The sequence below is a fragment of the Gallinula chloropus genome (assembly GCF_964237585.1).
Source record: "Gallinula chloropus genome assembly, chromosome: 26".
Classification (NCBI taxonomy): Eukaryota; Metazoa; Chordata; class Aves; order Gruiformes; family Rallidae; genus Gallinula; species Gallinula chloropus.
In genome coordinates, this window is record NC_140111.1 from 554,569 (window position 1) to 579,080 (window position 24,512).

At 53.8% G+C, this 24,512-nt stretch overlaps 2 protein-coding genes across 2 annotated transcripts in view; both read left to right on the plus strand.

Annotated features, from left to right (window-relative positions):
• The window catches only part of KCNH6 (potassium voltage-gated channel subfamily H member 6), a gene marked incomplete at both ends in the record, with an annotated part of 30,880 nt that extends 20,110 nt beyond the window's left edge, over window positions 1–10,770 (plus strand). Inside the window, 10 exons of the mRNA XM_084275637.1 lie at window positions 1,786–2,214; window positions 2,919–3,318; window positions 3,791–3,990; window positions 5,763–6,015; window positions 6,457–6,650; window positions 7,511–7,610; window positions 7,882–8,166; window positions 8,610–8,790; window positions 9,895–10,093; window positions 10,483–10,770. Coding sequence (XP_084131763.1) covers window positions 1,786–2,214; window positions 2,919–3,318; window positions 3,791–3,990; window positions 5,763–6,015; window positions 6,457–6,650; window positions 7,511–7,610; window positions 7,882–8,166; window positions 8,610–8,790; window positions 9,895–10,093; window positions 10,483–10,770 — 2,529 coding nt within the window. The remainder of the gene's footprint in view (window positions 1–1,785; window positions 2,215–2,918; window positions 3,319–3,790; window positions 3,991–5,762; window positions 6,016–6,456; window positions 6,651–7,510; window positions 7,611–7,881; window positions 8,167–8,609; window positions 8,791–9,894; window positions 10,094–10,482) is intronic.
• A 2,094-nt stretch (window positions 10,771–12,864) lies between these two features.
• On the plus strand, window positions 12,865–22,794 carry DCAF7 (DDB1 and CUL4 associated factor 7; the record flags this gene model as incomplete). The annotated part of the gene is made up of 7 exons (XM_084275590.1): window positions 12,865–13,002; window positions 18,395–18,553; window positions 18,954–19,065; window positions 20,094–20,212; window positions 20,832–21,041; window positions 21,650–21,767; window positions 22,297–22,794. The coding sequence occupies 7 exons, from the start codon at window positions 12,865–12,867 to the stop codon at window positions 22,467–22,469; spliced, it is 1,029 nt and encodes a 342-aa protein (XP_084131716.1). The 3' UTR covers window positions 22,470–22,794.
• Between the last annotated feature and the right edge of the window lie 1,718 nt (window positions 22,795–24,512).

Here is a 24,512-nt window from a genome sequence, read left to right on the forward strand (position 1 = left end):
TTCAGCTGTGGAGTGTTGCTGGTGTTCCCAGACATGAGGTGTAGGTGCCCATCTCAGGTCTGCTGGCCACACCTGAGCTTTAGGGCCAAGCAGCATCACCCTGTCCCCTTCCCCACCGTGCCCGTGGGAGCCGGTCCCCAAGCCCAGCCGGTGCCTCATTCCCCTCCACAACGATTCTGTTTGGGTCACTTTTTCCAGTCCCTCCCTCTCCATCTGGCAGCGACGTCGGCAGCTCCCGCTGCCCCATTGGCGCTCTCGTCCCCACGGGGCCCTGGCATCGACCGGCTTTGATTAATCCACGCCGGGCTGCCCACTGCCCTTCGCTGCTGCGTGGCTCCCGCCCGGCCGAGCGCCCGCCTGGGGGGTGCCATGGCCCCGGTCCTGCACCCCCCGTGCCGGTCGCTGCCCGGGCGTGCGGTGCTGGGGGCCTCCATGGTGGACACACGGACTTCGAGGGTCAGCTGCCGCCTAGGGCGCCGGGCAAGCTGCAGGCAGGTAGGAGCTGGGGGCACCCCCCAAGGTGCAGGGACCCACTGATGTCCCAGGGCTGCAGAACATGGGAGCGGCGGCTCTTGGTGGGATGGGAATGTGGGGCTGGATCTGCTCCGGGGTGCAGCAACAGGAGCCCTTGGGAAGCCCTTGAACGGGACGGCTGGCGGTGTGGGAAGGGTCAGGCTGTTCTTCCAGAGCTGGTGCCAGAATCGTGGTGGGTGCACACCACCATGGCCTCAGGGCACGCGAAGCCTTCTCCCTCCCCTGCAGCTGAGGGGAGGGGGTTAGTGCCAGGAGAGGACACAGAGTACCCCTCGCCCTCCTCCACAGGTGGCAATGGTGGCCAGCACCACGGGGACACGCAGGGGACATCAGAGCGGCAGGGGCAGGCAGGGAGGGTCCAGCTACCCCCAGCTCCGGATAAGCCCCTTTGTGCCACCACCACCTCTCAGCACCCAAAGCAGGGCAGTCCCAGCCCTCCCAGCCCCCAGGCCCTTGCATTGCATCCCCAGGGGGGCTTCAGAGCTCATTGATCCTGGAGGGGGAACCGGGACAGGCGTGGGACATGGGGGGATCCACCGGAGCCGTGTGAGCGTGTCCCCACGAGACACAGACCTGGGGACACAGGACAAGATGAGAAGGTGCCTGGACTCATGAGATGGTGTTTGCATGCTGGTGGCTGCGGGTCACCCCCTCCCTGGGGATGCTCGGGTGGGAAATGGGCATTGCCCAAGGCTGGGCTTTGCTGTGGGTGGCCCAAGGTGCCCTCCCTGCTTGGAGAATGACTGTGCCAGAGGGGCACAAGGGGAAGGTCCCTACTCGGGACATGAAAGGCACCGTGCGAGGCTTGCGAGGTGCCTGAGGTGCCTTTGGAGCCAGGCCAAGGCAGCGTGCCTCTCCAGGCTCGCTGTCCTCAGCGTCCTGCACCAGGGCTCCTGGGCTGGTGGCACAGGGCTGGTGGCACAGGGACACGTGGCAGGTGGCACTTTCCTCCCTGGTGATGTGGCAGGGTCTGAAAGACATAAAGCAGATAGACACTTGCAAGGGTGCTCTGGCTATTAGAGATGGATGAGGAGCTGGGCAGATGTTGGTGTCAGCTGGTGTCAGCCATAGTGTGCAACTCACCTTGGGGCCTCCTGAACAAACACACATTAAGGCAAAAAAGGTGGAAAGCATGTAGGAAACCCACTGCGTGCTCCTCAGCGCCCCACCAGCACTTGGGAGTGCCCTGCCTGGCTCCTGGTGTTATCCAACCTCCCTCCTGGTGTCCTGCTCACCCCCATCTCCCGGCAGGTGCTGTCTCTGGGTGCTGACGTCCTTCCCGAGTACAAGCTGCAGGCACCACGCATCCACCGATGGACCATCCTGCACTACAGCCCCTTCAAGGCCGTGTGGGACTGGCTCATTCTTCTGCTGGTCATCTACACAGCCGTCTTCACCCCCTACTCAGCTGCCTTCCTGCTCAACGAGGAGCAGGTGGAAGAGAAGCACTGGGACTGCAGCTACTCCTGTGACCCCCTCAACATCATTGACCTCATTGTGGACATCATGTTCATTGTGGACATTGTCATCAACTTCCGCACCACCTACGTCAACATCAACGACGAGGTGGTCAGTCACCCCGGCAAGATCGCCATCCACTACTTCAAGGGCTGGTTCCTCATCGACATGGTGGCTGCCATCCCCTTCGACCTGCTCATCTTCCGCTCTGGCTCTGATGAGGTACAGGAGGGGATTCATGGGTGGGTGGGGAGAAATGTATGGGAGAGGGAGGGATACGGATGGCTTGGTATGAACAGTGGATGGCAAGGAGAGGGATGGTTGGTCAGAGGGATGGACAAGGACAGCATCACAGGTTTTTATTAGGCATCTGGGACCTGGAATTTTAGTTAGTAGGGTCAGACAGCCACCCTGACCCTGCTGTAAGTGCTAAAATGGTGCCTAACTGGACCCACTCCCCTTGCTGGGGCTGTCCCAGCACAGCAGGCTGGGAGCTCAGTTTGGGGACAGGCCCCACGCACCAGTGAGGCCAAATTTGGGGTTGCATTGCCAGCCAGACTGAAAATGTTGGCAGTGGGATGGCCCCTGTAGTTACTGTGCTGCCTGGAGGCACCACCTCTGCGGGGTGGGGTGAAAGGCAGCTGTTTTGGGGGGCATGGTTGTCAGGGTGAGGACCCACCATGAAACATGGGGGTGGCCCTGGCTGCTCTGGCTGGCTCACCTGCAATCCCAGAGCTTGTTGGTCAGCAGAGGGAAACTGCCCCTTCTGTGGCACAACCCACCTAACCAGTTTCAGATGTCACCTCCAGAACCAGGGGATTCATGCTCTAGAAACGCTTCAAAGGGAGCGTGGCTACGCTGGAGACATGCCTTTGGCCAGGTTCATCACCTGCTTGTCCCTGGGGCTTCTCACCTCTCCCCTGCAGACCACCACTCTTATTGGCCTCCTGAAGACCGCCCGGTTGCTGCGCCTGGTGCGGGTGGCCCGCAAGCTGGACCGCTACTCCGAGTACGGAGCAGCCGTGCTCTTCCTGCTCATGTGCACCTTCGCCCTCATCGCCCACTGGCTGGCCTGCATCTGGTACGCCATCGGCAACGTGGAGCGGCCCTACATGGAGCACAAGATCGGCTGGCTGGACAACCTGGGTGACCAGATCGGCAAGCGCTACAATGACAGCGACCTCTCCTCTGGGCCGTCCATCAAGGACAAATACGTCACCGCGCTCTACTTCACCTTCAGCAGCCTCACCAGCGTGGGGTTTGGCAACGTCTCTCCCAACACCAACTCGGAGAAGATCTTCTCCATCTGCGTCATGCTCATCGGCTGTGAGTACCCCCTTGTCCTCATCCCTGCGTGGGAGGCTGGAGGGGCTGTTCTGGGGAGAAACAGAGAGAGCGCATGGGATTTTGAGAGCATCTCCCTCTGCCTCTGCAGCACAGAAAAATGGATGAAATGATAGAAATACAGGTCTCACAAACCCACTGGTTTCAGGTCCTTGGTAGATAGGGGTTTTGGAAACCTGCTGGTTTCAGGTAGTAGCTGGACGTGCATCTCCCCATGTCCTGCTGAGTCATAGAATCACAGACTGGTCTGGGTTGGAAGGGACCCCAGGGGTCACAGAGCTCCAACCCCCTGCCACAGGCAGGGACACCAACCTCCAGGCCTGGAGCTACACAAGGTTGCCCAGGGCCCCATCCAACCTGGCCTTGAACAGCCCCAGGGACGGGGCACCCACCCCCTCTCTGGGCAGCCCCTTCCAGCCCCTCACACTCTCCCTGTCCTGCCCTCTCGTTGCAGCTCTGATGTACGCCAGCATCTTTGGCAACGTCTCCGCTATCATCCAGCGCCTGTACTCGGGCACAGCCCGTTACCACACCCAGATGCTGCGGGTCAAGGAGTTCATCCGCTTCCACCAGATCCCCAATCCCCTGCGCCAGCGCCTGGAGGAGTATTTCCAGCACGCCTGGTCCTACACCAACGGCATCGACATGAATGCAGTGAGTACGGGGCAGGGAGGTCCCGTGTCCTCACGGCACCTTGTCCTGAACGACCCTGGGTCTGGCTTTGGGTCCACCCAAACATTTCCATCCTTTCAACCACAGCGGAGAGGAGGCAGGAGAAGACTTGGGAGGCTGGACACTAGAGCCTGTCTGTCCTTCCACCTCCTGCATCCCCCTTTCCCCTTCTTCCCCTCTGCCTGTCCATCCCTCCTCAGCTACCCAGAGGTTTTCTGGGGCCACGATGGCATTGCTTGGCCGGAGAGCAGGTTTGGTGCCAGCACACTGCTGAGGAGCTCAGAGCCCTCGTCGGCGCCGAGCACTTTCAGGCCGGTGTCAGAGAGCCGCGGAGCTGGTATCGATCCAGCTCCTCTCCACCCCGCCGGTTGCTAAGCAAAGAGCATCCCGCTCTCAGCAGCAGGGAAAGGAGGGCATTTAAATAAACCTCGATCCATTTTAATTAGAGCCCAGAGAGGCGGCTGTTGTTAGCAAAGGGGGATCAATGGCGGAGCCGCGCTGGAGAGGCGCCGTGTCTCCAAGCCCCGTGGAGAGGCTTGCACCCGTGGCGCCGGGCACTGCAGGGGTGAGGAGGGGGCTCAGCCGAGGAGTCCTGGGCTGGGGCTGGGGTGGCAGGGCTCGGCTCATGGCCATGGTGCACAAAGGTGCTGGCTGCCAGGCAGCAAGAGGAATGAGAAAAGGACGAGGCAAGGAGAGAGTCGGGACCTGGTACTCACATCCCATGGCCCTGGGCAGGTCATGAGCCTGCTCATTCCAAGTTCATGCTCCCTTTTACCTGAAGATGTGATCCTTCTCTGTCCCTGAGCACCACTAGGACATGGATTTGCATAAATTCAGCCTCCCCATCCTTAGTTGCTGCTGCCACATGGACAGCCTTTGGGGACTTGCTGCTGGGAGAGCTTCGGGTTCAGCGTGTCTCCTGGAGGAGACACTCTGGGCTGGGTCTTGGTGGCAACAGCTAGAAGGAAAACCATGGCACCCTACCAAGCACAGGTCCTCCTGGCTTAGTGCAAACCCAGGTCACAAATCCCCTGTGATGAGCTGAGCTTGCACCTTGGATGTGCTGCCATTCCTGCTGGATGCTGCTGAGACAGGATGCAATCCAATCAATCATCCCAGTGCTTGATCAATTTGTCCACCCCTGATTTCCCAGTAGGGAAACTAAGGCACTGCTGCCAGCCAGTGAGGTCATGATGGAACCAGGAACAAGCTGTATGTGCCAGTCCCAGTCTGGTTGTCACAGATTTGGCCACCAGCAGGATGTCAGAAGAGAGCAAGGGGGACCCTGGGACCATGTGCTGCCTCCCCAAACCCCCGAGCCCAGGCGGATGTTTCTCTGGCCACAGGAGTCCCTGGTGGCAGCAGCTGGCTCTCTATTGTTGTACCTCGATTGCTTTTGTGCCAGTGAGGTGTTTGCCACGTGTATATCTAGCTGTTGCTGCGCACAACTGGCTCGTGCTGCTTCCTGGCTTTCAGGCAGGTGCTGTTTAATTAGGACAGCACCTCGTTACCAGTTTGTGCTCTCATTCAGCCGAGATTAGTGGGTGGCAAGATGAAAAGGGGGATATGCCACCAGTGGGCATCAATAGATGGATCTGGTTATCATTACCCATTGCTCGGGAGTGCTCCCAGCCCCGGCCACACGCAGAACAAGCCAAGGGCAGAGCAGATGTCCCCAGCTTCGGCTTTCTGTGCATCGCCCGGGCCGCCATGGGGCCGGTGGGGTGACGGCCTCTCTCCCTCGCTCCCCGCAGGTGCTGAAGGGCTTTCCCGACTGCCTGCAGGCAGACATCTGCCTGCACCTCAACCGCACGCTGCTGCAGAACTGCAAGGCCTTCCGAGGAGCCAGCAAGGGCTGCCTGCGCGCCCTGGCCATGAAGTTCAAGACAACCCACGCGCCGCCCGGAGACACCCTGGTGCACTACGGAGACGTCCTCACCACGCTCTACTTCATCTCACGGGGCTCCATCGAGATCCTCCGGGAAGACATCGTGGTGGCCATCTTAGGTGGAGGAGTCCTTCCTTCCTTCTGGGAGGGCAGGGGCAGGGGGCAAGGGGCAGAGGGTGCTGGGTGAAGGGTGATGGGCAATGAGCAGTGCGCAAAGGGGGGCAAGCGAGGGGCGAAGGACTTCTCCATGTCCTGGAGAAGGAAAATCCATTCCTCAACACCTGGCTGGTGACCACACGAATGGACAGGGATGGAGGATCCCCTTAAAAGCCAGGGAGAGTCCACAAAGGACTGAGGAGAGCAGGGTATGGCTTGCTGACCCTGACCCTGACTCGGTCTCCCCATCAGTGATGGCTGTCATGGTGTAACCCCCAGCATCCAGGGTCAGGGTTGCTGGGCATACCCTTGTCCCTGAGCCGCAAGGCGAGGTCTGCTGGTCCAGTACATCTGGAACTGGTGTGTGTGCCCACCTCCCCCTAACGAGCTGTCTGTTGGCACAGGGAAAAACGACATCTTTGGGGAGCCCATCAGCCTCTACGCCCGCCCAGGGAAGTCCAACGCGGACGTCAGGGCCCTGACCTACTGCGACTTGCACAAGATCCAGCGGGAGGACCTGCTGGAGGTGCTGGACATGTACCCAGCCTTCTCTGACAACTTCTGGAGCAACCTGGAGATCACCTTCAACCTGCGAGATGTGAGTGCCAGGGCTGTCCCAAGAAGGGCTGTGGTCCATGCCTTAAACTTGGCAGGTGGGAGGGCTGAAGGGAGGGTGCCAGCCTGTGCTCCTCACTCAGTCTGGTGGTGGATTGACCAACAGCCACGTTTCCCAAAGCACCTTCCATGGGGTTAGTGTCCCCATAGCCCAGCAGAAACGTGCATACTGCACACTCCTGTTGGCCCCACAAGCCATGTAGGTAGCACCCTGCTCTGCAGCACCTGTAAATCATCTCCAGGACTGCTCCAGCCTGGGCAAGTGGGTCACACGCATGTTCTGAGGCTGTTGAGTAAGAAATATTCCCATGCTTCACTGAGCTGGATTCCAGCTTCCCCTGAATGTTCCTTTTCAAGCAATCAGGTCTGCAATCCATGAGAGGCCTGGAGCACTTCTGTCACTGCTCTTGGACTCTCCAACTCTATGACTGGACTTTGGCCTTTCTTGATACCTTTTTCAGAGGCACTGACCCAGTAAGTGCCACGGGAATGACACGTGTCAGCCACTGTCACAGGGTTTGGCTCCAGGCTTCCACAGAAGCCAACAGATTCCTTTATGAAAGTATTTTTCATTGCCAGCACCACTGTTTGAGCTGGCTGCTCTGGAGAGGGACCCTGGCCAAAGACACCCCTGGGTGACTCTACCCTGGGTGGGACAGGGCACTGGGAGAGCCAGAGGTGGCTGGAGACCAGCACTAGGAAGATGCTGAATGGGCCGTAGTCCCCGTGGCATCCAGGGCCATGACACCCATAGATGGGATGTGTCACCTATAGACAGGAGACGGCATCCATGGATGGGACAGGGCACCCTTGCCATAGTGACCAGCCCCTCTCCTTCCTCAGGCAGACAGTGTTCCCCGCTCACCGCTCAGCGAGGAGTATGACTGTACCTACCGCCGGGCACGCCGACGCAAGCACTCCCTCTGCCAGCCCGACAAGCCTGGTGAGTCCCACAGCATCAGCAGAGCCTGGCTTTGCAGGGCTGGGGAGCGGGACCGTCCTTTAATTCCTGCCCTAGCTGGTGCCCTGGAGCAGAGGAGGCTGTTGGTACCTCAGTCCCTGCAGACCAGCCTGTACGTCCCCACCCTGGGGGCACCCACGCTGCCTCCCCGCCTCTCTTCGGAGGCCCCAGCCCTGCAGGCACCCTAGAGGGGATGGGGCTGATTGTGCTGCGTGTGGTACTCCTCACACTAACCTGTTGTGCTGCCCCACAGACCCAGACACGGGCATCTCTGATGCAGAGCAGTATCACACCTACTCAGAGCTCACCAACCCGCAGGACCCACTGAGTAAGGACCAGTGGGATGAGGTGGGCAGCAGCACCACTCCCTGCTCCCAGACCAGCGATGACGAGGCCAAGGCTGAGAGTCCTACAAAAGCTGAGCCCTTCCCCACACCCAGAAAGGATGACTTTGCTCTGCCCACGCTCAGCCTCGTCACCACCAGCGCCGGCCCAGAGCTCAGCAAGCAAGTGGCAGAGAGCAGCCAGTCCTACACAGGTACCCACAGCAGCAGCCAAAGCTGGCAGGAGGGTAGTGAGGGATGCTTGGGCATGGTGGCCTTGTCTTGGGGTACAGCCAAACAAGTCACACAGATTTGAGGGGAGCCATGCTTGTGGCCAAGGGTCTTTGCTGCTTCTTGTCCCCAGTAGTATCTGCTCTGTCCCTCCCGTGTCCTGGAGCTTCTCCTAGAATGCGGGGACTGTTTTGGAGCTGCCCCAAGGGGAAAAATGCTGTGTGCCTTCTGTAAGGCGTGTTGGGTGCCAGCGTGGTGGACTGTCCATAAGCACCTCAGGTGCCAGGGTGATGGCTGATCTGAGCACCATGTATGTCAGGGTGATGGCTCTCCATGAACGTGTGGGGTGAGGGCTCTGGAGCACCTCCATGCCAGTGGGGCTGGGGGATGCGAGACAGAAGTGCTGAGATGTCTCCTCTCCTTCCAGCCACCCCGCTGGACATCCCCAACATGTTCACTTTCTGGGAGGACCAAAGGCCGAACCACCACCCAGAGCCTCTGCAACACATCTCCCTGGTACACAGCTCGCGGGACATCCCCCTGCACAGCGACTACAGACCAGGGCAGATCGAGTCCAGGCTGGAGCTCCTGCAGGCCCAGCTCAGCAGGTGAGAAGGTCCCTGGGGTACAGGGGTGGAGAGGATCCAGGGGGGCTCTGGGCCATCACCTCCTCCTGCTCTCTTGGGGCAGCTGCAGAAGGCTCCGTGTGCAGCAGACGCTGCCTCCTGACCCCCAGGGACACTGAATGCCTTGGGGAAGCAGTGGGAGCGTTTTGCAAAGGCAGCAGCTTCTCAGACAGCAAGTCCTGGCCCTGGCTGGAGCCCAGCGCCTCTCCTGCTGCCGTCCCACCGCCCCTGGGACCTGCCGCCCTGCCACGGCCTCCAAACAAAATGCAACCGCAGACAGGAAACCAGCCCCAGGCCCACAGCCTGAGCCTTCTGCAGGCCTCCTCCTCCTGCTCCCAGAGCTCCAAACATCCCCTAGCTCAAGCAAATGAGCCTCGTGTGCCTCGTTGCCCTCTGAATAGGAAAGACAAGATTTCTGGAGGAGAAGGAAGAGCCCACGATGGAGACGCAGGTTTAAAGGCCCCGGGCAGCACCCAGGCGAGCGGCTGGCGCTCACCCATGGCTGCTGCCCACGTTAAGCTCACCCCACCACGGTGCTCACGGCATGGATTCCAGCATCCTGCCAACGTGTCACACTGGCAACAGGGGCCAGGTCTCCCACCCACCCACCCTAAGTGCAGCCAGGCCTGTTGGCTGTGAAGGGGGCTCTGCCCGCCGCTGCCAGAGCTGCTCCTTGTCAAGGACAAGGCCAAAGGAAGGGACTTATTCTGCTTTTCCATCTCCTTCCATTCCTCAGCTAAAAATTGTTGGCACCAACCTGCCTTGGTCCCATCTGTCAGCACAGGCAGCTGGCCTGGAGAATTGATCCAGATTAAAACTAACCACTGCAGTTTTTTTTCCCCCTCCTCAGGGGCAGTTTTAGCTCTGTTCAGTTCCCCACTCCAGATCCCCACTCGGCTCCACAAAAAAATTAGGCAGGGGATGACTGAGCGTGGCAGGATTGATCTCTTTGTGGCAGTGCTGGCTTGAGGCTCTCGAACAAAGCGTCATCACCCTCGGGCAGCTGAACCCGCACCTCCTGCCCAGCCGCCTCTCGCGGGATGCAGCGGGATGCACCGTGCTAACGCTGCGCTGCTCTGTCCCCAGGCTGGAGTCCAGGATGTCGTCAGACATTAATATAATCCTCCAGCTCCTGCAGCGCCAGATGTCCCAAGTGCCGCCCGCATACAGCCCCATCTCACCGTCCTCCCACAACCTGGCCATGTACGGCATCCTCCCACGGAGCCTGGAGCCGCTCACGCCCTGCGCGCCGCTGGAGGACGAGGAGCCGGCGGCCCCGGAGCAGGTAAGGCTTCCCTTCCCGGCTCAGCACTGGCCGAGCTTCCTTCTGCCCCGAGCAGACGGGTCCCAGAGGACAAGCGGTCCCCTCCAGCCTCCCAGCAGGCAAAGCATGGCCACGCACTTCTGGGTCCAGGCAGAGCCCAAGGATCTTTAAATGGGATTAGATCTACCTAGAGATGCTTCTTCCCACTGCATCACCAATGCTGGAGCACAGCCCACCGTCTCCAGCACAGTCAGGTTGCCCCTTCATTACAGAGGGGAGTGGGTTCCTCTGCTGTGAGGCTTCCCCAGGCACCAAAACACCATTCTTGGGGCTTGATGGGGTGAGGGGAGAGCCTGGCTACTTTAGTTTTGCTTTTGCCATCACCCACCTGGTTCCTCCTTTCCCACCAGAGCCCGAGCTACACGGAGGTAGAAAAGTTCCACCTGAAATCCAGGGACTCCTTGTCAAGCGGGATGCACCTCACTGTGGCATCTGATGAAACCATGACCGTCTACTCCGAGCAGGAGCACCATTCCCCACCTCTCCCGAACCCAGAGCCTCCCCACCAAAGGGCACCAGATACCCAGGGACTCTTCCGGGGCTCTCGTTTCCCTTCCCTCCCTGAGCACTTGGAGGCATCTTCCGAGCACCAGGACATTCAGAGACACCTCTCCGACCCAGTGCTTCCTGGAAGTTAGAGGTGGGGGTGGGCTGCGAAGCAAGTCAAGAGGAACCTCAACTGCGAGCTGGGTCAGTTGATGTTGATTTTGACTGCAAGAGTAAGACAGAGGACAATGCCATTGGCTCAGGGGAATACTTTGTAGCTGTCTTCTGCCACCGTGAAAGGAAGCGTAGAGTGGCTGGCTTCCAAGGTCAACATTTTCCAGTGGTGCCCATAGCGTAGATTCCATTTGCACATTATAGTGAGCCCAGAGCAGTTCTTTCTTACGGCCTCCAACACGCTGGCTCGGCCAAACGAAACGGTACCCACCGCCTCCTCCTTGCCAAGGCTTCCTCTCGAGAACGGCGCAAGCCAAGTGAGCGGCCAGAGGAGAGCAACTCCACAGCTCTCAGCTGCCAGGCCACTTTGCTGTCAGCTCTTCAGAGCAGGGACCATCGCGTTGGTACTGGGCTCAGCCCAGGGGTGCCTGTGGGCCTTACAGAGCGGGTAGTCACCAGAGGAGATCTCCACAGTGCGGTACTGCGGGGAGCTGCAGCTGGGAAGCCCAGGACGAGGACAGAAGCTATCCTTGTCCTGCTTGACTGCTGCTGAGAAACTAAGGGCCAGCAGCCCCTGCCCCTTCAGCATGCTTCAGCATGAGTCCTAGGGCACTGACTTCTCCAGCGAGGCCGATTGCGCCTTGCACACCCCAACAGGCATCCCATGACTCCCCAGAGGAACCCAGCTGGTCACCAGCCTGGACGTAAAGCACAAAACTCTAAAGCACAATCCTGGAAAGCAGAACAGCCCCAGACACCCCAGCCCCAGCCCTTCCTCCCAGCTTCTCTTTTGATAAAGGTTTGATAGACGCTTCCTCCTCCCCAGCCCCGTCCCTGGCAGACTCCTGCAGCATCCCCCGTAGGAGAAGCCCCCTTAGCACTGCCGCCTCGCCCTTCGGTTAGATGCTGTGACAGTCCTAGGCCGCCTGCTCATGTACCGAGCTCCCTTTGAGAGTAGTAATACTGTGAGCATCTCTTTCTCTGGAGTTTTAGTGTACACTTTGCTAATAAAGATGTTTTTGGCACCTAACGTGGGCTCCAGCTGCGTTTGTGGGGACCAAACTCACAGCCCCAGCACCGGGACTGTCTGTCCAGACCCTGGCCCGGCTCCAGCTTGGCGGGCAGGGAATGCTTTCTCCCGGGCCCCTGCTCCCAGCCGGGCAGCCGGGAGGCGCCCAGGCCGTGCCCAGCCCTCGGCAGGCGCTGGGGCACCCGCCCGACCCGCCGTGAGGGAGCCGGGCTGCCCAAAGGGGCTCTGGCCGGACGCGGCGCCTCAGCCAGCCCTGTCCCGGGCAGGAGCTCCCGGGGAGGCTGACGCCCGCCGGCGCCCCGGCCCCCGGTAAGGCCGCGGGACCCGCCAATGCCGCTGCCCCCCATGGTGCCGCGGCCCGGGAGGGACAAGCCCGCCCGCGGCGCGGCAGCCAGGGGACTCGAACCCCCGGCGCGGCCCTGAGCCCGAACCGCCGCCCGCCTCGGGCTGATGCGACTGACACCGCGTCCAGCCAATCGAGCATCGACAAGGGCTCGAGATCCCGCCTTATGCCACTGCGACCCCTGGCAGCCAGTAAGATGCCGAGAACAAGCGTGGCCTCCCTCCGGGGCGGGGTCAAGGCACCGGTAGGTTATCCCAGCCAGAAGGTGAGCGTCCGCTTGGAATGAAGGGCAAAGCGACCAATAGAACTCCGAAGAGGCCCAAACGGACGGGTGAGTTACCCAATAGATGCCGGAGGCCGTAAAGTGACAGGCACTACAGCCAATCCGCACCCGGAAGGCGGGGCTCCCCGCGTGGCTTCCGTTCCCGTTGTGTGAGGGGCCGAATCCCAAACGGCCTCCGCGCTGCCGCCGCCGCCGCCGCCGGGGTCTGGAGCCGGGCCTGGGGCCGCGGCGCCGTGCTGCGTCCTCCCCCGCTCCCCGCCCCCTCTCCGGCCGCGCTGCGCCCCGGCGGGCCGCGCCCCTCCTCGCCGTCCTCTTCAGCCGGGCCCGTCGCTCCCCGCCGGCCCGGGCCGCCCCCCCCGGCCGAGCCCGCCGCCCCCCTCAGCCCCGCCGCTGCCCGGGGTCCCCTCGGCCCGGCCATGTCGCTCCACGGGAAGCGGAAGGAGATCTACAAATACGAGGCGCCATGGACCGTGTACGCCATGAACTGGAGCGTCCGGCCGGACAAGCGGTTCCGCCTGGCGCTGGGCAGCTTCGTGGAGGAGTACAACAACAAGGTGCGGAGCGGCGGGCCCGGCCCTGCCGGCGGCGGGACAGGCGGGAGGGGGGGAGGGGGCTGCGCCTCCCGGCCCCGGGCACGGTCCCCGCGGTCGGTGTGGCCGGAGGGAGCCTTCCCGCCGTGCGCTCGGCCCCGGGAGCCGGGTAGAGCCTCCGGGTGTCCCCACGAGCGCGCGGTGCCGGCCCGGGCTCGGGCCGGCTCCCTTCCCGCGGGCCCTGCCTGTTGGGGCGCGGGGGCTGGGGGTGGGAAGAGCCGCCGGCGCTGGCGGCTGCTCGGCAGAGCGAAGCCGGGTGTGCTCAGTGGGGAGGAAAGTTTGTGGCCAGGGCCAAAGTGTGCACAGACAGAGAGTGTCTGGGGGGCGCTGGGAACGGGCTGGCCTCGTGGTAGGTTATTGCTGTGGAGGGCTTTTGGGCAATGACTTCTTCCCTGAGTGCCTAAGCCACTGTCACCGAGTCCTGCATTTCCCAGAGAACAAGGGTGTAACGAGGCATCAGGTTATACCTTCGGTGTTTCTCTGCCAGGTACAAGGGGACACCCTTACACTGGCAACAGCAGCTACACGTTCACCTCCACAAACGCCTGTGTGGTCATTTCAGAACAGGCTTCAGTGTGCTGCATCGAATCCATGTGAGTGGGGTAGTGCTGAGGACGTGGGCTTGGCTGTAGAGCACCCTGAGGGTTGTGTGACGCCTAAGATTTTGTGAAGTGTGTGTTTAGTGTGTGTGCTTTGTAGCTTTGTCCAGCTGTTTAATGGGAATTGAGGAAAATCCCCTCAGAAGGATGGTGTTGGGGTCAGGCTTGGTGTAAGGATGCAGCGCGGGGGAGCGATGGCAGGGCAGGGTGACACCTCTTAACTGGGTGGTGGAACTGGTGCAGCTGGAGCGGTGTGAGCCGTGGGACTGGGAGCGCTCTGTAGTCCAGTTCTCTGCTTGTGCTGGTGAGCGCTGCTCTGCAGCTGAGCTTGACAACTTTCAGTTTGTTTAAAGGCCGGTGTGAAAAGGGTTTTGCAGTCTGTACCCTGAGAAATTTCAAACTCACGACTAGTTGGGGGTTTTTGTTGTTGTTTAGAGATGGTAGAAGTGGTTAATAAGGGGATACACGTTTGTTTCCTTTACCTCAAGTTTGGAACGTTCCCTGGGGTTGCTGTCAGTTCCAGTGAGATCAGGTCTGCTTTTCTAGCTCAGGCTTTAAGTGTAGTTGAGTCAACTGCTCTCTTCTGTGCTCTTTACACTCACAGTTGTTGCAGCACAGTTTGAGCAGGGCTATGTGAATTACTGCTGTCTGTAAATATTCCCCAGGGTTTCACTGTTCTGTTGACTTCAGTCTAAGTACCACATGCTGTAAGATCTAGTGGTGTAAAGAGCTGGAACCTAATTATGAGAATGAGATGCCAGTCTGGATGCTGCTGCTCTAGAAATAAAGATGATGTATGATTAAAAATTAAACTTCTTGCACAATAAATGCAGTGAAACATAGCCTTGCCTTTCCTGGGAGGCTTTGCTGTGTCTCTGATTTGTCAGAGAGCAGTGGGGGTTTTTTGTGGTTTTCTTGCCTGGTATTTTTTGGGTGCTTTCAGTACAGCCTGCCACTGGTGGAAGATAGTGGAGTAACTGCAAGTATCGTTATTGTTTAGAGTATTGATGTTGTCCCCTTTACTTTGGGGACTAGAACGAGCTTGGGAGTGGGGATAGGTTCAAGCTCTGGATCGGGAATTCTTGGACAGATAGCGTATGCTTGTGCTAGGTGCACTCTAGTTGCAAACTCTTTCAGCTCCAGCTCCTGTCCATGTAAGTGGTATAACTAAAGGAGCAATGGGAAAGAACTCAAGTTGCTCTGTTTAAGAAGTCCCTAACATTGTGCTGCAGAGGCCCTGGAGCAGTTGGGTTCATGTCCTGACTTCTGGGGTAAGCAGAAAGTGAAGGCTTTTTTCAGGGCTTTGTTGTGCTGCTTGATGTGCCCTTCACACTTGAGATGTTTTATATTGCCAGGTTCTGACATCAAAATACCCTTACAGGTACAGTTAGCTCTAATTAAAAGGATAATGAAAACTTAGTTTCATTTCAGCTTTCTCTTTGCACTCAAATTCTTTGGAGGCTTCTGACCAGCTCCTGACAACGTTTCTGATCTGATGTTGCACTGGTTTGTTCCAAATAACTGGCTTTCTGCCTTACCCTTAATACACTACAAAAAATTAGTCTGGAATAGCAATTCTAGCTTGCTTAAAATCTAACCAAGTAGGTGAGTACACCTTTCCCCTGGTATCCTCTGGTTTAGGGTTTATTTTGCAGAGGTTTATTTGGTAAGACTTAGTGCACCAAGTGTTGCAGCAGCGGGGCTGCTGTGAGGGGCTTGCAGTGAGGGCAAGAGAGCCTCAGGTTTCTGGCTCTGTGGTAATTACCAGAGCTTGAAGTATTTACAGGTTACATGTATAAAATGGCTGTTTACACCTCTGTGTTGTGGGGAACTCCAATCTATTGACAGCCAAACCCTAACTGATTGCTCTCCCCAATTCCCAGCCTCAGCTAATCTCTGTCAGCACCACGCTAACAAGCTGCCCTGCACACCAGAAAGTCGGTTGCCAAGAACTGTTAGAACCCCAAAGGAGTTCTGTTTCACTTTGTACACCTTTGCTGATCAAATCACTGGTACAAGAAGAGAGATTGTTTGCTCCAGTTGGTAGAAACAAAATTATTTGGATGTTTCCTGAACCTCTTGGATTAGCAAAGTGCTGTCAGCCCTGGCTGTGTCTCCTGGGTCGCTGGCGCAGCGGGAGGGAGCAGAGGTGTCCATAAATCTGTTAACACTGTTCTGCAGGCTCCTGGCTGTGGCTTCATGGATCAAGAACAATCTGTGCAAAACATCAGGAAGGGCTGATTTGGGGATCTGTCTGCAAGACAGAACCCTCCAGTTTAGAAAACAGCAGGAGGTGATGCTGCTCACTCTCTAGCAGGAGCAGGCAGGTGTGACCCTGTGCATCCCCAGTTGTCACCCTCCTCTGAACAGTGCCTGGAATTAGAGAGGGGTCAGGGTGCTGGGTTTACCAGCGTGCCTTTTGTCCTGTAAGGCTTAGAGTTGCACAGATAAATTGATAGCATGTTGAAGATGAATTGGTGCAGCAAGATTGTTCTGATTGTACGTGATGCTAAAATAATGGTGAAATGTCGTTTTCCCTAATTACTGGTTAAAGGGATATGGTTGGTGGGGCTGTTTGGGTTTTGGTTTTCTTAAGTGCTGGGAACTTACTTTGCTGATCTTCAGACCATGCCAGAAAAAAGAAATAAGCTGTTTCTGAATTCTTGATGGTTTAAATCTGTGTCTGTCTTTTGGATCATGTTGGGAGAGGTGTGACTTAAGGAGTGCAGATTAAAGGCACTGCTCTACTCAGGTGCATTGTGGCAGTGAAACCTTACATCCTCCTTTTCAGCCTGCACAAGAGGATGTGTGAGAGGGATTCTATAATCACTGTGTCTGTTCAAGTCCAAAGATAAGAGTTACACACCTTTGAATACGCTGAGCTAGGAAAGAATAGAGCTCCTCAAGCAGCACCTCTGCTTCTGTCTGCGGCAGACCAACGCCTCCTGCTCAGAGTTATCCCAGGCTGCTAATGTTTAGGTTCTATAACCTAAAAATACCAAAGATCACAAAGGTGCTGGGTCGCTGCAGAGTCACTGGCCTTGCCTCAGGCCCGAGGAGGGGTTAACCATGAGTGTGCAGTGCAGGAACAGATGCATTCACACCAGTGAAGGCAGTCCTCTGCTGTTTGAGATTTGCTTCTGCTTGTGTGTTGGTTGCTCAGTGTAGGCTTAGTCCACTCATACTGAGCTGAAACCAGCATAAGCAAAGGAGAAGAAATGATTAGATGTCATTTGTCTTCTGATCCTGACCTTACCACCAGATTTCTCTACTGCCAAGGACAATTTGCTTCCTTTGTAAAATCCGCTTAGTATTTCTGATCCCTAAAGGAGTTAGAAAGCTATTTGTCAATCACTTTGAAAGACTGGGAGATTCTTGGCTGATTCATACTGGAGTTGGAAGTATAACGAGCTGCTGTAATGAAAGAGAGTGCATGGCAGAGAAATATGTGGGATTTAGAAGTGTGTGGGGTTTGTTATGGGGCAAAAAGATGGATCTTGCTGTGGCAGGGGACAAGGTTTGCATTTGCTAAGAGCCTCTAAATGGACTCATAACTGCTAATGTTATAGCTTAAGATCCACTGAAGCTTTTATTTGGTTTCAGTTAGGTGGAGGACAAACAATTGGTAGATTTCCAATCCAGTTTAAACCCGTGGGTAAGAACTAAATTGCTCATCCCAGACTATTTGGGATATTTCAAGATAAACGTCTTAGGAAAAAGTCCATTAGGCCATCCTTTCCAGGAGGAAGCTGCCCTGTAGAAAGTACTGGGAAGCTCTGACTGTGAACAGGTAACAAACTAATTGTAGTGGATTGTTCCCATGCAGCTTTTGACACGGTGGGGCTTTCATCCTGCTCAGGCCTGCTAGGTTCAACTGTCCTCCCAGCACCGTGGTGTCCTCTGAACACCTTCTGACATGTCAATATTTTCCTAATAACATCATGTCTGGGACTGGAAGCGCTACTTCAGGTGTTGTCATGACCAAGCTATGTGGAGATAGTTTCGTGCTTACTCTGTCTTGCATCGCTCTCACAGCTGAGCAAGTCAGCCAGCCCTTCCCACTGCCACATCCCTGTGCAAAAGGACTGATGTGGAATTCAGTTAGGGTCTTCCAGCAGACCTGCTTTCTTGGTCTTTTCACACAAAACATTTGAATAATTATGTAAATATTTTAGCTACCCAGTTCTTTTTTAAAGTTTGAAGTCTGTGGTATGATTAATCTGTATCTTAATGCCCTCCAGTTGTGGCAGAACATCTTGGTTAATGTGATGCTGAAAACAGCATGATAATGGACAGGACCTGTTATGGCCAAGGATTCCACCAAGGACTTTAATTGTGAGGGAGCTGTTGTCCAAGCCACAGCTTGCCCTGCTCTCTGAAGATGTCATTGTCAGCATCAGCTCAGTTAAAGAGAACTGGGAGTAATGTTTGTGCGGTTTAAGCCTGTGATTTAAACTGAGCTTTGCACTGTGGAAAAGAGAAGGGTGGTCTTTAATCCTTGAGGATTGTATTTTGATTCATTTGAGATCATCTCTACAAAGTAAAGCACTGTGGTGATTATGTGTGCTTCACTTGGCTTACATGCCTCTGCTAGGAAGCAAAGCTGTAATGATTTCTCATTCTGTTGGCATGATGGTCCTTTCATATTGTCCTTGAGGTTACAGAGGGTGTCCTCCTGAAATACACTCAGGCTGAACGCTGTAGTTAGCAATGAGTATCCTGATCAAGCACTTTCTTTTAAATGTGTCTTCTTACAGGTGCAGCTCGTTGGTTTGGATGAAGAGAGCTCAGAGTTCATTTGCAGGAACACCTTTGATCACCCCTACCCTACCACAAAGCTGATGTGGATCCCAGACACCAAGGGAGTGTATCCAGACCTGTTGGCAACCAGTGGTGACTATCTGCGTGTGTGGAGAGTGAGTAAATCCTCCCTAGGAAGAGATGAGCCATGATATTAATTGTGTTGCATATTGACTTCATTTTCACTTGAGACCAGTTGTGGGCTTTTTAAAGTGAGTTATTTTCCTTTCAGGGTGTCTTGTCCTTGCTACAGCGTGCAGGTTAAGACATAGAATCAAGTCAGAGCACTTGATAACTTGCTTTATTAACTGCAGTGCTATTACTAAATATGCAGACTGTAGGAGAAGCAGAATTATAGAGATACTTGATGTTTTGATTGCCTTATAGAGACGGTGATTGTGTTTTCCAAAGCTGAGAGGAAAGAAACCCGGGATTAACACCCTCTGTTTTGGAAGTGCAAGTGCAGCAAGTCGTGTGATGTTGGTATCTAAGTCAGGTGTTTCACTTTTTGTAAAGGTGGGTGAAACAGAGACCCGGCTGGAGTGTTTGCTGAACAATAACAAGAACTCTGATTTCTGTGCTCCACTAACATCGTTTGACTGGAATGAAGTGGATCCTTACCTTCTAGGTGAGACTGAAATGCTGTTTTCAGTGTGGAAAAGATGAAGTCTGGGCTGTGGCTGACTGCTGTGTTGCTGCATGTCACTGGTTCATCTGATAAAGAACTGGTGGAGAGACTTCTGCACCACAGAAGCTGCCACTGCCTTAGGCTACAAGAATAAGAGAACAGTTTATAGAGACTTTTTTTGCATTGAAAGGTGCCCTGCCCAATACAGAATGGATCACCTAAGTTGGATTAGGGGTGATCCTGAGTTGCACGTAGGGAGTGACAGTCTTCAGGGCTGGTGAGCTGCTGTTGTGCTGTGTGATGATGTACTTGAACTCGCGTGACTGACTTCAGTGTGTTCTAGAGTGGATAGAAAAATAGGTACCAAGCTTTATCTTTTGAGAAGCCATTCCAGCAGCAGAATAAAGTTAGGAGCCCTCGATTCAGTTGGAGGAAGGGGCTGAATACTTAAGGCTTAATTATGGGACAAATTGTGAATCCAAGATGACTGATGCAGCAGAAGTTCGTTTCCCAGAAGCGTACAGCTGTTTATGTCAGGGGGATTTGCCCAGAGATTAACAGTGATAATATGTCCTAGTAATTATTTACTGCACGATTTATTTTTTGTGTGTTGCTTCTCTCATCTCTTAAAAGATTTACTGCTAGTCCCACCTTCAGTCCACAGAAACAATCAATTAATAACAGTATGCTTTTGCAACACTGTGATTGAATATTGGTTTGGACATGCACATGAGACTTGTGGGATAGGAAAGCTCATCCCAGAGTTACATCAGGCTTCTGAATAGATTGAAGCAGACAGGAGCTATTTACACTTTATTCCTGTGTGGAGACTCTTTCTGCAGCTAAAAGGTTCAGGCCATTTAAATGCATAGTTCACTCTTGGCTGTTTGACATTCTTGATGTTAATTGTATGCTGTTCACGTCGCTGGTCTCATCTGTCCATGTTGCAGGATATTACATCCATACAGCAAGTCATTAAATAACTTGTGATTATGTTAATTTTGCTAAAAGGAGTGGTTTTGTTTCAGGTACCTCTAGTATTGACACAACCTGCACTATTTGGGGTCTGGAGACAGGACAGGTGCTGGGAAGAGTAAATCTGGTCTCTGGCCATGTGAAGACACAGCTTATTGCTCATGACAAAGAGGTTAGGAATTTTTTTTGTTTGTTTATATTCCATGTTTTTAAGCAGTAGAAAAGGAACAGAACTTTTCTGTTTTCCTCCTTTTTGTTGAAAAATCTAATGATCCAAAAAGTTAATTTATCTAAGATCAAGACACAAAGCTTTGAGTACCAAACTAAAACTAGAGCATTGGCTGACAAAAACACCCTGTTTACTCATCATAGAATTTGAAGTTGAGAACGTTTGTTTGACTGGATGATGCTCCAGAATATTTTAGAGAAATCAAGTAAAATGTTAAACTGGAAAATCAACTGGGTGTCAAAGGCAGTAAACAGCTTGCCAGGTCCTTTCATTTTAACGTAAAATTACTTTCAGCAATTAGTATGTGAAGTTTGAGCCTGGGGGATTGGTACACTTAGTTTTGGGGAATGATCCTGTAATGACATCACCCTTTTCAGGTTTGGGGGTTTTTTCCTTCCTTTTTGGGAAGTGTAATAACTGAACACTTACGGGAACATCAAGTATTTGACAGAACATGTTGCACCTGGATGTGCTGTCCGTCTGCACACCCCCTCTCTTTGCCATGGCGGCGGCAGCGCGCTCAGTGAGCTGAGGGTCTGTTCTCCGTGCTGTCGCTGGGCAGGTGTATGACATAGCGTTCAGCCGCGCCGGCGGGGGCAGAGACATGTTCGCCTCGGTCGGCGCGGATGGCTCGGTGCGGATGTTTGATCTGCGCCATCTGGAACACAGCACCATCATCTACGAGGACCCGCAGCACCACCCGCTGCTGCGCCTCTGCTGGAACAAGCAGGATCCCAACTACCTGGCTACGATGGCCATGGACGGCATGGAGGTGAGGCAGCAGCTCATCTTCTGCGTGTGCCCATGGTTGGGACTCTTTTGGGGGGAAGGAGGGGGTGGTGGCTTTTTGATAATCAGCTGTCAGTTGTTTGAAGTAGGGGGGCAATGTCAGTACCTGGAGTAGGATTTTGGGACACGTTCTTGGTGTGATAACTTCTACAGCAGTTAAAGAAGTCACTTTGACATGATAAACTTGAAGATGTCTGTGGCTCATATATATTTCTGCTGTTTTTAAGAGGGGTCTGTGAGCCAGCTGGGCAATAGTTTCCACACAAAATCTGAATTGCAAGGGGTTTAGTCAACTTGTTCTTTCTCAGCTCAGCGCACAAGGTAGTGTATCTTCCTTTGTCACCTCTGCTGCATCGGGGCAACTTCTTCCCCCTGTTGCATGAATCACAAGCCCTCCCTGTGAGGTCTGACTCCTCTTGAGACACACTGACCAGCTAGAAGCTATTCTTTGAGAGCAGTGTTTGCTTGCCAACCTCACCCCTTAGGAAGCAGCTGTATTTATAGTTTTGTATTTGGCTCAAAAGCTTAGACTTTCTGAAGAAACAAAAAAAACTTTGCAAGTTATTAATTTAGTTGTTCTTGTTTCTGTAGGTTGTAATTCTTGATGTCAGAGTTCCCTGCACTCCTGTTGCCAGGTTAAACAACCACAGAGCGTGTGTAAATGGAATTGCTTGGGCACCTCATTCTTCCTGCCACATTTGTACAGCAGGTAAGTGTGGTTCCTCTGTCCAGCTGAATCTCTGGGGGTCTTTCACTGCATTTGCAAAATCCTCTCTCTCCAGAAGCTTATGCAGTTCTTTACCTGCCTGTTGCTGAGGAATGCCCACAGTTTAGAAGCCCTTTATTAGTGAGTTTCCTGAATTCTCTATGGAGGTAGACACTTACCTTTATTTTGTTTGTTGTGTGGAAGTAGTCGGCTCAGCGCCCAAACTCTGCATCTGCTTTGGTTAAGCAGATTATTCTAATACTCCTTAGTTTTTTGCAATCTAGTTCTTAAATGTTGTCAGCTGATATGAGTGACAGTGATCATTTGTTTTTCTAGCTCCATCCTGGATAATGTTCAATGATCCAGGTTTATTTTTTGGAGCATAGTTGTATCGTTGTGTCCCTGGCCTGGACACTCCTCAGGCTGCAGCAGCCTGACCCTGGTGAGGGTCTTGGACTGCACCTGTTAGCAGCCACCAGTGGAGATCTCATCACACTTTGATTCCACTTTCCATTTTCCCTTCCTTCTGCAGCGGATGACCATCAGGCTCTCATCTGGGATATCCAGCAAATGCCTCGTGCCATTGAGGACCCTATCTTGGCCTACACAGCAGAGGGAGAAATCAACAATGTACAGTGGGCATCAACTCAGCCAGACTGGATAGCTATCTGCTACAACAACTGCCTGGAGATCTTGCGGGTGTAACGTTACTGCTTCGTGCCACATCGAAGCAGGGCTGTATAATTAATTCCCCCTCCCCTCTAAAGTAAGAACAACACAAGTCAAGTGGCCAGTATCTGTTGTTGCTTTGCATCTACTGTTACAAGAAACTGTTAGAAGAATCAATGGCAGGTGTCTCCTGTCTCGCCAAGACTCTCAAATGCAGAGATGTGCTGAGCCTCTTGGACTTTCTGGGTTCTGGGGTTTTTCTTTTGGGTTTTTTTCTTCCCCCTCTCAGTTAAAATTCTGTATATTTGTTGTTTGATTGTATTAGTAAGCTTGCAGGCTTTTAAGTTGCTGCCTATGTCCATGTGTTTGTCAGCCAGCTGAGGCAGCACATCCAACGAGTTTAATAGATGCAAACAAGGTGGGGAAAAAAGACATTGATGTTAACAGCCACCTTGGCAGGAACCTTTATCATTCCTGTTGTTGCTGCCTCTAAAGTGTTTAAACATTTGTATGTTTTTTATATATTGGGCTAACTTTCTATTGAGTAAGGTTTTTCTCCCTAGTTCTTACTTTTGATATGTGATCCACTTCCATGTGCCCACAGCAGGATCTGTTTGTTGATACGAATCGCAGTAGCACTGCAGGCTCCCTGGCAGTACAGGCCTGCCAGCACTAACTCTTGCCCTGGCTCTCTATACCTGGTCACCTGGGCAGAATTTTCTGGTGCTGTGAAGTACAAGTACTTGTTGCACAATTTCTTTACACTTTTTTGATGCTGGAGGCAGTTGTTAACATGGTAGGCCTTATTTTTAAATAACTGAATCCCTGTGTGCCCTGCGGCTGCGTTAGCTGACAGGGTGGTGATGTTCTTCAGAGGAAGATGTGCATGACTTAAGCTCCAGGGAGGGAAACGACTTCTGAAAAAATGTGATCTGTAATGGACTTGGGATTGCTGCTTCCAATCAAATGGTTTCCCTTCAGAAGACTTACTATCTAAACCAAAATAAAATGGTTTCACACTTTGTAGCTTGCTTGATTGGCAAATAATATGAGCAAGATTCTGTGGCTAGCCTCAGCCTTGGAGCTCCTTTGCCTTTGGCCCCTGTTCCTGGGAGTTCTTGAAAGAAGTGCAAAGCAACTTTTTTCTCCAAAGTGTATTTGCTTTGTGCTGTCAGGTCTTGTTGAGTGAGCGAGGTGATTTGGAAAAGCTTGCTCTGCTGTCCAAACAAAAGCTGTTTCTCTGAGAAATTATTCCCTAATGTGATGCACAACGGTGGCTTTGAAAGGAAAGAAACTGTGCCATAGAGGCTAAGGTTTGGCACTTGTCATCCTCATATCTTTTGGGGATATGCCTGAGGGTTTCTGTTTCTGCTCTGAGTAGTGGATTGCTCTACAGGAATACTTTTCACTCAAATCTGAGTGGATTAGGCAAGATAAAAATCTCTGTTGATAACTGGCTGGATGCTCCGCAGGGCCTCTCAATGAAGACATGACAGCTGTAGCTGCTCTGTGAGGGTATTCCAGCAGGGCTTTGATGGGAGTGTCAGAAACGATCAGAACTGTCTTTCCACCTAATGAGTATTTACCTGCAACTGGAGGCAGCGTTATAAATAGCAGGACGCTGGCAAAGGTGAATCTTGTCAGCTTATGCAGGAGAGGCAAGTTGGGAAAAGCTACTGCTGTGGAACAGTGAAGCTGATGCTGAAAGTGCTGTCAGATATGGAGTGGAATTTGAGGAGTTTTTGTCATTCTGGACATCCAGAAATAGTGTTCTCCAGGCTGCTTATCAACGTGGAGCTCAGAAAAGCACTGCCGTGTGAATTTGATAGGAATTCATTAGGGACAGCTTTATTCCATTGCCCCTTTTGCTATCAGAGATCCAAGAGACTGTAACACAGTTCAGGCTGATGTGTTGTCAGTGACATTCCGTGTTCAGTTGTGGGACACTTGACACAAAGCTTGAGTTAACCTGAGGGTCGGTTTGTCTTACTAGGGCAGCTCAGAGTAGTGTGTTCCACAGACAGGTTTGATCCAGGTGTCAGAGCAGTGTTAGCCAGACGGTGAGGTTATCGCTTTCTG